The 13,529-nt window shown below is 38.8% G+C and overlaps 1 protein-coding gene across 1 annotated transcript in view; it reads left to right on the forward strand.

Moving 5' to 3' along the window:
- Positions 1-3,617: 3,617 nt before the first annotated feature.
- NRDE2 (NRDE-2, necessary for RNA interference, domain containing) overlaps positions 3,618-13,529 on the forward strand; it is a 30,597-nt gene continuing 20,685 nt past the window's right edge. Inside the window, exons 1-5 of the mRNA XM_010394068.4 lie at positions 3,618-3,743; positions 7,546-7,654; positions 9,719-9,931; positions 10,411-10,560; positions 12,945-13,407. Of these exons, the coding sequence (XP_010392370.3) occupies positions 3,665-3,743; positions 7,546-7,654; positions 9,719-9,931; positions 10,411-10,560; positions 12,945-13,407 (1,014 nt within the window). The 5' untranslated portion in view covers positions 3,618-3,664. The remainder of the gene's footprint in view (positions 3,744-7,545; positions 7,655-9,718; positions 9,932-10,410; positions 10,561-12,944; positions 13,408-13,529) is intronic.

Genomic DNA, 13,529 nt, shown 5'->3' on the forward strand with positions numbered 1-13,529 from the left:
AGTGCTGGCATAGACAAAAGGATTTCTTAGTGAAAGAAACATGAGGAAGGGCTGGGAAAATGTAGAGTAAGGCTGGAAACTCCTGTTGTGCTCCACGAGTCCCACTGCAGGGAGATAACAGCTATAGCCCCTTCGTTTTACATTCACCCAGTTCCTCTCACTCTTGGAATATGCTAAATGCAGGGTATCAAAGCCATGTTGGAGTAAGCTGCACAAGCATTCTAATCATGATATGAGTGCATCATCACATGATGCTGGCAGCACTCAGTTCATCAGTGAGGTTTGAAAAGGCTGGAGCAAAAGCCTGCTAGTCCATCGCATTAGGGTTGTTCAGGGGAGCCAAAGATGGCTCCCAACTGTTCCTCTAGCTCTGTGACCAGAATGGAGATCTGAATTACTGCTTCACATGGCACCCATTTCACAAATGTCAGATTCACAAATATCCACTACAATTTCATTGTAATAAGGAAAATGGGTCTCATGAGAGGGCTTTTTTTTGCCCCTAAATATAATGCCATGATTTTAATCGAATCATACAAAAGAACTCAAATTCTAAATCTACTGTAATCAATCACTCTCACATCTGTTTAGGCAGTTCAGTACATTACTCATTGTAAAGTTTTTCAAAGAAGAAAATCCTTATCAAAGAACAAAAATCCTTAAAATTGATTAATTAAAAAAAATTAACTCTACCAGACTTTATTATGTTAAATAGGTAGAAACAAAAAAAGCAGACCAGAGCGTTCTTAAGGGACTTGTTAGTTCCTCTAGTTGGTTAGTTCGTTCCTTCTTATTAACAAGGAACTCATGTTGTATGCAGCTATTGTGGTTTTGCCTGCAATGTAAAAGGCTTGATGGTTTGCTTTTATTAGGATAGAACTGAAAAAAAACTATGCTGAGTATTTCTTTACTCTAGACATCAAGAGGTCCTTTGGTTAGGTTTTTTAGTAAATCCTAAGGAAAACTGTGGCTAAACTCTGTTGAGGCAACTTATTTATTTAATACATTCAATACATTGCAGAAAACTACATTTCATCAAAATGGGCCCTGCTCGCTCAGTAATACAAGGAAATGTCAAAGTAGATTTTACTAGAGAGCCAACTTCTACTAACATTAAATAGCAACTATTTGTGCAATAATCTAAGAGCAACATTCACACAAGTTTAACTTCACTTGTGATAATGGAAGAAATTGCTTTCAATTTTGTGGTAGTGTTAAATATGTTTGGTTGGGGTTTTTTTGTCACAGTAAGAGATGTATGGCAACAATAATAACACTTTGTTAATGCATCCTTCTCTTTAGCCATAATTTGGTATGACTTTCAGGGACACAGGGCATAAATCTGTGTTTAGGATTCTTATAAACTCTATCTTTGGTCATTTGCTTTACTCTCGAAAAGCACATTTTCTGTATTCTCTTTGTTGAGAAGCCATTAGCTACCATCACTGTGAGCAGCTGAGAGACAGTGTGAAAAATGACATTCAGCAAATAAACTGAATGCTTTTTAATTAAATCTATTTAGTTTCTCTTGCACTAGAGCATCAAAAGCTTGAAAGCGCTTTGAGTCTCACTCCTAAGAGAATAGGGAAATAATTATTCTTCTGTAGATTGGTGGTAGTTTTCCCATTGCTGAGGTATGCAGAATAAACACATTTACAGATTTCAGAAACTATCCAAATAAGATGATAACAAATATTTCCATGAACAGGAGAGTTCTGACTCAACCTTCTCAGTAGGACAGTCTCCCAATGTGAACTGCACGCACACTGGAGTTTTGCTCCCACTCAAAATCCTGCTCTGACTTCCTACCTGTTTTCATCTGATTTGCAGCAATGTAATAACCTGTAACCTTCTTTTAAATTTGGTTGATACTGATCATGAGTTCTAAAACTACCTGGAGAAATTATGCCAGGCAGACAGAAACACAAAATTACATGTTTTCTCTTCTCAGAATAAAGGCTAAAAGGTGCACGTGGAAAGGTAATTACTTCTTAATTGTCTCTTCAAAATTGGTAATGTGCCTCTTTTAGGTGTCTTCCCTATCTTCTGTATCAGTTCTAGGTAGATACATGTTTCTGTATGTTACATACTACATTTTCTACTTTCTAATGTTTTACTACAAAACTTCATAGATGTTAACATACCTGAACAAAAACTTGGCTTCATATCAGTAGGTGAGAATAAACTTAAAGCCAAACTTTCAAAGCTGGAAATCAGGCCCCACTCCTTTGATGACTTCCAGACTATCAGTGTCCATGACCACTATTTTGTTCTGAATCCTCTTCTCTCTGTACTTTCATACTTATCTGCTGTTGATGAATAGCATTTTATGGACTAACAATAAACTAAAGGTAGTAAACAAGGATTAAGAAATAGTTTTAGAGTTTTCTAAAGGATGAACTCATCAACATCTAAAAAAAGGCTGCAAATGGCAGCGACTGTAGAGTTGACAAAGTCTGCAGATGGTGCACAGGTATTCATGGCAATCAACTGGAAATCTGACTGGGAAAGGCTGCTGAAGTATTTAAAAAATAAATTATAAAATGACAAAAATATCAGCTCGTAGATGTGAAGTAGTGTGTATAGGGAAGGTACTCCTATCATCTACACACAGTAGTTACCTATTACCTTTTGCCAATCATAAATGGTCTCTTGACAGATACTGTAGCTCAGGAGAAGACAAAAGCCGAACAGAATGATCCGAAGGTATTGAAAAAGGAGCACAAAACAAGCCAGTTGTCATAATTCCATACAATCCCTAAACTCACTAGCTTAATCATGACATGAAATTCTGGTCATGCATTAGTATTAATGTAAGAATTAGAAAAACTAAAGAAATTCAGCAAGGAGACTATTACGGAGTGGCTTTAGCATACAAAGAAAAAAGGCAAAATTTTCAGTCTAGGAAGGAGAATACTGAACTACATTAATAAGGTATAAAATTTTGCAGAAAAAGGGACTAGGGTAGTTATTTTTCCCCTCACAATGCAAGAATCAGGCATTGGCTAGAGGAAAAAAAAGGAAATACTGGTTCAGACAATACATAATTAAGAAGCAGAACATCCTGTCCCAGAAGGCACAAAGAAATAATTTTTCCAGTTCCTTTGTGGAGAGCAGGCTCATGGATGCTATCAGACATGATGGGTGACTCCCCGGTCAGGAGGCTGAGAGAGGCCCGACTGCAGCAGGTTATTTGTTCCCCGTGCCCTCCCTGACGCTGTTGAGACAGGCTACGAGGGTGCTCGGGCCTCCAGGCATACACTCACTAGTTCCCAACAGAAAGGCCGCCTGGCCTTTTACAGCATCATCTTTTACACAGCTGAGCATTCCAGTCTCCTGGAGACATCGCTTGGGAGTTCTGTCCCGGAGAACCTCATGAAGGATGAGGGTGGTGGGAAGGAAGGGCTGGCTCTGGAAGCTCCATCCCGCCTTTTCCCGCAGCAGTCCCCTCCGCCAGTCCCGCAGTGCGGCGGCGAAGGGCGCACGATACACGAGAACCCGCAGAAAATCGGCCGCCCGCAGTGGCCAAAAGGCCAAGCTTTCCTGCCCTCAGCCGCCATCTTGGGCCCGGCCGGAAGAACTACCAGTCCCCAGCGCGCTTGGCGCCGCGCCGCCATCTTGGCGCCGGGCAGGTCGGGCGGGGGGCGGCGGTGGCCGCCGAGACATGGCGCTGTTCCCGGCCTTCGCCGGGGCCGCCCAGCCCGGGGAGCCCATCGCCGGCAGCTCCAAGGGCTCCACGAGAGGTAAAGTCCTGGGAGAACCGTCTTTCCCTTAACAGCTCTCCAGCGGCCCTCCCCACACACCGCTGGCCCCGCTCTGGCTGCCGTGCTTGTCCGTGCTTCCCCCGCCGTGGAGCGGCGGCGGCGGGGCGGTGCTGCCGCTGGGCCCGGGCCCATCGGCCCGTAACCATCGCCCCCGGAGGCTGCGGAGCGCGGCGCGGGGGCTTGTGGTTTGTTGTTGTTACTTTCTTTTTTTTTTTTTTTTCCTTCCCCACTATCTTTGGATATCTTGAAAAATGTTTTTTAATTCCTTGCTTATTAAGCCAAATCACAGTTTTGAAGGACGTGTTTTGGATTATGATTCATTCTATCACATTTACCTGCAGTTGCGAGTAATACTTCTAATAAGTAAATAATAATATTAAAGGAAATAACACTTTCTGGTGTAGTGCCAAGCAGTGAAGTAGGTACTACGTTTATTAATTCTACTGGACAGGATTTGAACTAACCGTTCCTTTTGCTTGCCAGGTTCTACCACCCTTAAATCTTCCATTCTCTAGACACCACAGCAAAGGGAAACAAGAGAAGCATTTACCTAGGCTGAATTTCTTGTGTATTTGGTCCGGTCGGTGTGGTGCGTTAGCTTCTTGTTCTAACCAGTTCTGCCTTACTCCGATGGCATAACAGTGGTTGATACTTGCTCTGCCAGTACAGAAATGTTCTAGCTGCATTTAGGACCCTTTCTGGTAATGACTCTTGGTGTAGGGAGTAGTGGACATAATAAGATACCAAATTACAGCTTCTAGGAATAGAGGAGCTGTTCTGCCAGGGAGAGATACAGTAAAATTCTCTGGTAATAAGACCTTGGTTGTATTTTAAAACTTTGGGAATTTAGCCTTTAAGGTTGTTACAGTAGTCTGTGTTGCTTCAGGCCACCTGTCTGGAAGATCAGATTATACAGAAAAAGATGTGAGATTGACTTGTGGATCCAGATTTCAGTTGTTAGCACTGTTTATGACTTACATTTTGGTATACTGAAAGATTTTTGTATGAGAATTATTGACAAAACTGGAACATAATTTGTTTGGTTTATGTTTTAGTAAATATTGTACTTTGGTTTTGACAGCAACGTTTTAATGTAAGTTGTAAAAATTAAATATTAACTCAGAACCACATTTATGGTGGTGTATATCAAATTTCACACATTCAGCTTGTGAGAACTTGAGAACTTGACAGGCAACTTTAGTATCTCTCTGATAGATGGTTCTCTGCTCAGAGCTGCTGTGAAGCCAAAGTGCATTGTAATACAGAGATCCCAGAGTATTTTGATTTTAGTGTTATGTAAAACTGAGGTGCTTTTTGCAGACATTTAGGACTGCTTCATGGCTTTATTGTAAAAGTTGAAGTAATAATGTATATATGTTGGTCATGTTTCATTCAGACAACCACTTTGCATCATACTTTTAAAAACCTTCCTACACCACTTTTAAAGCAAAAGTGCTGTCTGAAACAGAAACAGAAGTGGTGCTTATGCTTCCTGTGTTGCCCAGTTGCTGAGTTGCAGCAGCCTCTAGAGTGCTGCAATTTTGTATATGCTTTGTTACAATTATGTTGTCAAGCTTAATTAGTGTTTGGTGGAAGATAAATTGCAAATTTATCTGTAGCCATGAGGAGAGCAGTAGTAATTAGTAACCCTGATGACATTAGTAAGCGCCACATGCAGCATTATTTGCAGTCTGAACTATGCTATAGGTCAGATGGTGCAGTAAATTTTGCTGAAAGCAGATTTTCAGGATCCTGAGAGGCAACAAAAGGCTTCGTTTAGCTCTTAAAAGTTGTTGGTGTAGACATGCACTGTAATTTTGTAATTTTTCTTTTTGCTTGAGAAGGTATAAAGAGAATGCCATTGGATTACTGCTGCGGTTGTGCTCATAAACATGTAACAAGTACATGCATATTATCGCAAAATAGGTCTTTTATATCTGGTCTGTGAAAACGATAAACTTCTTAGACATTCCGCAAGAAAAAAGCCTAACAACTGAAGAGATAGCTGGATACAAGCATTTCGAACATCACAATGCATTCCAAACTTTAAAACACTAGCTGATTCACTTGAGATTATTTACAAGCGGTTTGAACTTGCATGTTGCAAAATGGCAAAAATGGCTCATTTTTTTCTGAGTATTAGGTCAGTTTGATTAAATTCTTCAGAAAATACTGTACTTGGAGAATTCTGAGCTTCCCTGCTGTAGCCACAGATGTATATTGACTGTGCTACAGGGCTTGGTTCTCACAAAGTGATTCTTCAATGCATTAAAGATGCAACTTGATCTTAGCTGCTCAGGTAGAACCAAGCTACAGAAACAGGCTGGGAAATGGTGCATGGTGCTGTTCTGCAGCATGTTGGTTAGGCTCGTCGTGGGGGAGTGTGATTTGGTCTTGACAGTGCCATGAATTGTGGATTCTCCCATGCACAGAGATGGAGGTTCAAGATGAGCCAGGGAGGTGATCCCTCCTTATGGGGCCTTTCATAATGGGAGTGGACTCTTGGGAAACACAAACTGGAGCTTTGCTTTATCGTATGTACTTCTTGATGTGTTTAGCTTAGGTTAACAAGCTGTTTTGCAGTCTGCTCTGCTTTAAATCCTTTTGTGGACAACAATTCAGGGACATGAGACAGAAGAAAGCTTTTCATACCAAAATTCTGTTTATGAAAAAAATACTTTAGAGAAGGAGGAGAGGTATCTGGCTTGACAGACAATAAGTTCATTCTGTTGAGGGGTAGAGGTCAGTGTAGTCAAGAACACAAAGACAGGAGTGTGACAGGAAGAGCACTGAGGCAGAAGTGATTGTAAAGAGCATGGAGGAGAGGCAGGGAGACCAAATTTGTTCCTTTTGTTATTATCTCTATCAGTGTGACACTGGAGGGGCTGCTGTTAAGTTCTGTATTTACACAAAATAACTTTTGTTGTTTAATAGCTAAGAAATTTCACATGCTTAAAGAATTCTAGAAATGAAATCTCTATGAAAATTGTTATAAAACTTTTAATATCAGTAAAATTGTGACAGAAAGTTTCCCTTCCACATCCTGTCAGTGTCTGATCTTATATGGTGACTGAAATGCAGAGGTCTAGGTGCAGGATGCTTAATGCTGACTAATATATACAAATTAGCATCCAGTGGCTTTCTTTCACACTATTGATAAGTCTAATGATATTTCAGTGACATGTTTTGGCCATGTATAAAACACTTGAGTGTTACTTATCAGTAATGGGTGTGCCTATCAATAAAATTGTGTGAAGAGTATTTTCCGCACAGCCAGTAATGTATACTTTTGTTAGTTTGTATAAATTGTATTGCATTCATTAACTACACCTTTTGTTTAATTATGCCTTTCTGTAATTTTTTCAATTTCACTTTTTAAATATGTAAATATTTCTATTCTATATTGTATATAGACATTAATGTATAATTAATATATAGTGGTAAATATATTATGATACAGTAGATCTTATATATATGTAACAAATTTATACATATATAAATATATAAAGTTAGAATTTTAAATGATAAAAATGAATGTTGGATAGCTTCTTTTTTTGTGTGTAGGGCTGTGTATTTTTGTGTATAGAGCTATGTATTAAACATAGCTTTCAGTATGAGCTAAATGGAAATTTCATGGACTGCTTTCGAATATGCTCAGTTATTGCACATGACTTAGTGACATTTACTGTGAATTTAGCTGTCTGCTGACTAGATTAACCCCTAACTTAAAAAAGCACAGCAAGCTAATTTGTGTTGATCTCACACTTTTTTTGACCTGCAGATTTAGACTGGCTGAGTAACCCAAGCTTCTCTGCAGAAGATGCACTATTACTGCACCAACGAACTACAGAAGATGCCGATCTCATTCCTGAAAAGTCACCATTAGTAAGGTAGAGTGTACTCCAATGTCTTTTGAAATAGCCTCTTTCTTTTGTCTTGCGTATCTTTTGTTATGTGAGACCAAATTCAGAATCTAAAAGCTTTTCGTTCTACTGTTCAGTATTTTAAAATGCTTGAACTGAGTCATGTGTAAAAGTATGAATAATGCTTCCAATGTCTTTTAACTTAAAATAATGAGAAATTGTACGTATGCAATTACATTCCCATTTTCTTTTGGGATTTGTTATTTTGGAATGGAGAGGGAACTGAGCAATCATGATTCTTCATTAGCTTTTGAATGTCTTAAGTGACCCTTGAAATAATCTAAAGATTAAGCATTAGCTTTGTGATTTCTCTGTGGAAACGAGAGAAATCACCCATTTCACAGTTGAGTTTTTTATTTTTTAAAAAGCAGTTGACAATGTGAAATAATGAAATATTACATGTATCAGGTTGTGTCTGGCTGTAGAATATGCTGGTCAACTGAAGTGGGTGATGATATCCTTTTATAGAAATGAGCTTTAAGAAGCCGTGTTTGCTGAAAAACTGTTTTTAATATGTTCACTAGACTCATTGCTATACTTGGCCTATCTACACTGTAACTAGCACTCAATAGTGAATGCAGTCAAGTTGTAGTTGTCGAGTTCAAAACTTCAGTCACTTTTAATTTGATGCAAGCTTCCATTTTTATGATGATTGGTGGTGGTCATGATATGGAAAATCTTTATAATACCAAGCACACCTGAATACATCTTTTTCTGTACTTATTCTTGCATTTACATGCATTGTGTGTTTGAAATGCAATCAGTGTTTTGTTTATCAGTCATGTATTCTAATTCTGTTTCTTCAAATCTTTGTAGGACTTTAATGTCATAAAACAAAGGATTTTGCAAGTTGCCATCAGACAGAATCACATAACAAACCCACCATAATAATTTTATCTTTGAAAAAGACTGTGTCAAAAATTAGTGTGCAGAAAAATGTTCGGGTGTTTGTTGTTTGGGAGTTTTTTTTGCCTATTACTCAGGTACTTGGTTTAATAAAAACTAATTTGTTTTATCTCAGTTCAATAGAAACTAATTGCTCCAATGTAGTTGGTGGTTTTGAGAGGGTTTGCTTTGTTTGTTTGGTTTGCAGAAGTGTGTGTGTTTGTTTTAAAGGTCTGCTTATGGTTCTTCCTTCGTTTCTTTTTTCTTTCTGTGTCAGGGCTGTTACTTGAGATACCTTGTTTCTGAAATACAGTATTTTCTTTTATTGAAATATTCAGAATACTGAGAGTTGTAAGAATTGAAATTAAATCATTGAAATCTTTCATTGAAAGATTGCAGAAAAAAAAAAGTTTAAAAAGAAGTTGTGCTTTAATTAAGGGTTAGAGAAGACCTCCCTTATTCATTTGATTATTAAGTGTGGGAGTTTATGTGGTATGTACAGTAATATACATGTGTTTTGCCAAAACTATGTGTCCTTTGTGTGATCTCTCAATAACTCAGTTGTCTGTTGTACGTAGTGTTATTGTATTACATTATACTGTATTATATGATAACAGTTCCGTAGTCATAAAAAATTGTTTCTTGATTGGTGAGATTTGATTTTCTAATCTGGAAGTGATTTTAAAAGTGTGGTTTTGATACTTCCTGTGTAAGTCATAAAAAATCCCAGGGAAAACAAATCAGACTTTTTTTCTTTTGCAGGTCACAGTGGAAGATTTCTCAGTCGTTTAGCTTGAGCTAAGTTGTTTAGAAAAGTTAGGAAATTTTATCATCTTGGTCATCTTCTTTAGTTTGGCAATGTTAACAGATGGATATTTGCGCAGATCACACATCAAAATGCCTTGACAATTAAAACGTTAAGGCTGGTTGTCAGTAATTCCAGCAGCTGAAAAATATAGTTGTTATTTAATGCAGATTTATATCACTTTTGCTGTATGTGTTACTGCTACCTTCTCAAATAAAATACAGGGAGAAAAAATGTAAAGAGTAAAATGTTCTGAACTTTCTTTTTGTGGTATTCCTTAACAGTTTTACTGCTTAGCTGTATAGGTATATATATAGATGTATGTATTTTTTTCCGAGCAGGATTACTTCAAGATCTGAGTTGTCTGAGGAGAGTGATACAGATGAGAGTCTGAAACAGACAAGTAAGAAAAGGAAAAAGAAAAAGCATCACCACAGTAAGAAGACAAAAAAGAAAACCAAAGGAGATTCCAGTAGCAGTGAATCGGATGTGGACACTAAGCACATCAAGGACAAAGGAAGTGGCAAAAGGAGTGAAAGGGAAGCAGCGGCAAAGTATGTATATATTAATGCAAGATGTAAACTCATTGTGTTCTTGTGCTTGTCTCTTCAACTGAAATTTTTACCACTGGTTGATGATCTTTTTCTAAGCTTTATATGACTAAACGTGCATTCAAAGCAAGGGAAACAGATTTAGAACCACTTGTTTAATCGTATAAAAAAATTGTGACTGAAATATTCAGTGAAGTACTGTTGTGCAGAGCAAAAGCATGGTATGGTGATTATGAAATAAATTTTTAAAGTCATGTAGAGGCTTATGTTCAGTTTTTGTAAGCATCTTGTTTCCTGTCACAGATCTCTTGTGAGGGTTTGGAGAGGGGTTGCATTAAACATTCTTAATTAGTGCAAGAATCTTAATATGTGGCTGGGTTTGCCTTGTAGTGTAACTTCCTCCTCACAGAGTTAACATTTCCTTGTTTTTCATTTTAAGAGAAAATTTGTTGTATGATTTAATGTTTCTTTTATTTCTGCAGTCTAGGTAAGAAAGCATCAAATGTTACGAGCAGTCGCTCTATTTGGCTTGATGATATCCAGGCTCCCACAGCAGACACCTTTCGGATAGACAAGAAACCAGACCCTGCAAACTGGGCCTACAAATCCTTGTATCGTGGGGACATAGCAAGGTATGGAACGTTGTTCTCTATTGGTATCCAAACTATCACAGAGTTGCTTGAGTCTGGCTGTGACGTTTTTATATAGAAGATGAGAAAAGATAACTGAGTAGCCTATTTCAAAATTTGACTTGGCTTTGGGCCAGTGTCAGTGGCAAGTGGTATCCCCTGGGGGTCTGTACTGGGACCTGTGCTATCTCATGTGCTCTTCATCAGTGACAAAGACAGCAGGATCAAGTGTACACCCAGTAAGTTTGACAACACCAAGCTGAGTAGTGCAGTTAACGCTTCTGAAGGATGGGATGCCATCCAGAGGGACCTGGGCAAGCTCAAGAAGAGGGCCCTCATGAGATTTAACAAGTGGAAGTGCTGCACCTGGATCAGGGCAACCCTCAGTGTCAACACAGGCTGGGGGATGAACAGATCCAGAGGAAGGGCTCGGGGGTGCTGCTGGGTGAGAGCAATGATGAGAGCAAGTGGATGACGAGCTGGAAATACGCGCTGGCAGCCCAGAAAGCCAGTTGTATCCTGGGCTGCATCCCAAGCAATGTGGCAGTAGGGCAAGGGAGGGGATTCTGCCCCTCCCCTCTGCTCTGGTGAGACCCCACCTGAAGTGCTGCATCCAGCTCTGGAGTCCCCAGCACAAGAAGGACATTGACCTTTTGGAGTGAGTCCAGAGAAGGGCCACCAGAGAGCTGGAGCACCTCTCCTATGAGTAAAGGCTGAGAGAATTGGAGTTGTTCAGCCTGAAAAAGAGAAGGCTCCATCCAGTACCTGAAGGGAGCCTACAAGAAAGATGGAGAGGGACTTTTTATGAGGGCATGTAGTGACAGGACACGGGGAAATGGTTTTAAACTGAAGAGTAGGTTTTGATTGAATATTAGGAAGAAATTCTTTACTGTGAGGGTGGTGAGACATTGGAATAGGCTGCCTAGAGGAGTTGAGGATGTCCCATCCCTGGAAGTGTTCGAGGCCAGATTGGATGGAGCTTTGAGCAGCCTGATCTAGTGTAAGTTGTCTCTGCCTGGGGGGTTGGAATGAGATGATCTGTAAGGCCCCTTCTAACCCGAACCATTCTATGATTCTTGGATAAATGTTTTAAAAGGCAAAAGATGGCATGAAATAATGGGCATAAAGTGCATGATTTTAGTTGTTTTTAAAAACATTCTGTGTAGCAAACTACAGGGCCATCTGGAGATGGCAGCATGGGACAGATTCAAAGATACGTTTTTGAGGTCAGAAATCCCAGGTTGCGTTATGAATCATCTTTGGGCAAGTGCTCTCTTTGGTCTCTGTTGTTCTGTTTCTATGTTTGAAAGGGAGGTGAAGGTATTGATTATTTTATACTAGATTTATCATGAGATTTATTTGAGTAGTTAGATACCCTTGTAAAAAAGCCCAAAAGCTACAGGTATATTCTTAGCAAACAGATTTCAGCCAGGCCTTGTACTAAAATGTGTCTGTCCTATGCAATGCTGCATTTCAAGTTAGTAGAGATGAAATTGCAAGTTCAACATCCGTAGTGGGTTACTGGTCCTATGATGACCCTTCAGAACATTTCCTTGCATTAATACAGAAGCCCATCCAAAGGAGCCTACACTTGGCTCGTGCATTACGTATGTACACTTACTTCTTTATTTTCTCAGGAAAATTGTTTACTGTATATACAATAATACTGTGTATAATTCTTTGTGGAGGAGGGAGGATTTATAGGTTATATTTTTGTAGCGTTATATACCTTTGCAATAAAATTGGCTGGTTACAATTCATTTCAATTTTCTATCACCTTTGGACTGTCAGCTATTTTCTGAGATGAAGAGTGTTATTTTAGCATTGCACGCCACTATATCTGCCACTGAAATTACATTCTTGGTAATATTTGAAGATGGTATTTTCCTATCTTAATCCATAGGGTTATTGTGGCCTTTATAAACATGGCCTCTCTTTTTCTCTTCATGCTTCTCTCCACTTTTTGATGTATAAAATGGACAGAGGCTTAGGGATGCAGAAGAAAATTACTGGACTGAACAACTGGTATCTTATTTTCAGTTTAAAATAATCTAATCTAAGTAACCCTAAATAATGTCTGTTGTTCTTTCTCCAGGTTTGTCTACATGGCTTAAAATGATAGAAAGGAAAAAGGGTTTTCTTCTGCTTGAGTATGACATACATTGTTGAACTCAGAGGAAGCTTAGTATGATATTAAAAGTGTGATGACACTGAAAGAATTTATAAGTTGAAGTCTTAAATAAGGAGAAAGTTACCAGGTTCTTAAACTTTTGAAGCTCTACACATACATTATTTGGGTCAATTTGAATGAAAGTATTTCTTTCAAAAGGAGGTGTCTTTTCTAGTGTGTATTTTGGAAGATGTTTAATTCTGTTTTCTCTTTCAAGATATAAAAGGAAAGGAGAGTCCTGTCTTGGCATAGATGCAAAGAAACACTGTATAACTTGGGACAGTTCTGCATCAAAAAGGAAGCAAGTACAGAGTCGACCTGAGCGCTACTTCACAAAGAACAACGTGAAGATGCTGAACACAGATGGGATTCTTGTTTGTAATAAAAATTCTCCATCTGACTCACCTGCTTTTATACCAGTTTCCCAAGTGGAAACTGATGATTCTTCTGACACAACAGAAGTTAATCCTCTTGGGATTTATGATCAATCAACCACAGTGTGGCTACAAGGAAAAGGGTGCAAGAGTGCAGACAATGGGTCTGTAAATACACAGCAAACAACTCAAGAGCCTGGGATAAACGTGAACTCCATTCTAATGACAAAAGTGGAAGAACATAACAAGAAAGTCAGAGAAAACCCAAGAGATATTAATGCTTGGATGGAATTTATTTCCTTTCAGGTATGTATTCTAATGGACCTTGTTGCTTATTATAAGTAATGAACATCATATTGCAGTTTCATTTGTTTAGAGCTGTATATCTTCTGTTGGTTAAGAATGAGCTGTTAACTCATCTTCACAAA

This window comes from Corvus cornix, chromosome 5, assembly GCF_000738735.6.
Source record: "Corvus cornix cornix isolate S_Up_H32 chromosome 5, ASM73873v5, whole genome shotgun sequence".
Lineage (NCBI taxonomy): Eukaryota > Metazoa > Chordata > Aves > Passeriformes > Corvidae > Corvus > Corvus cornix.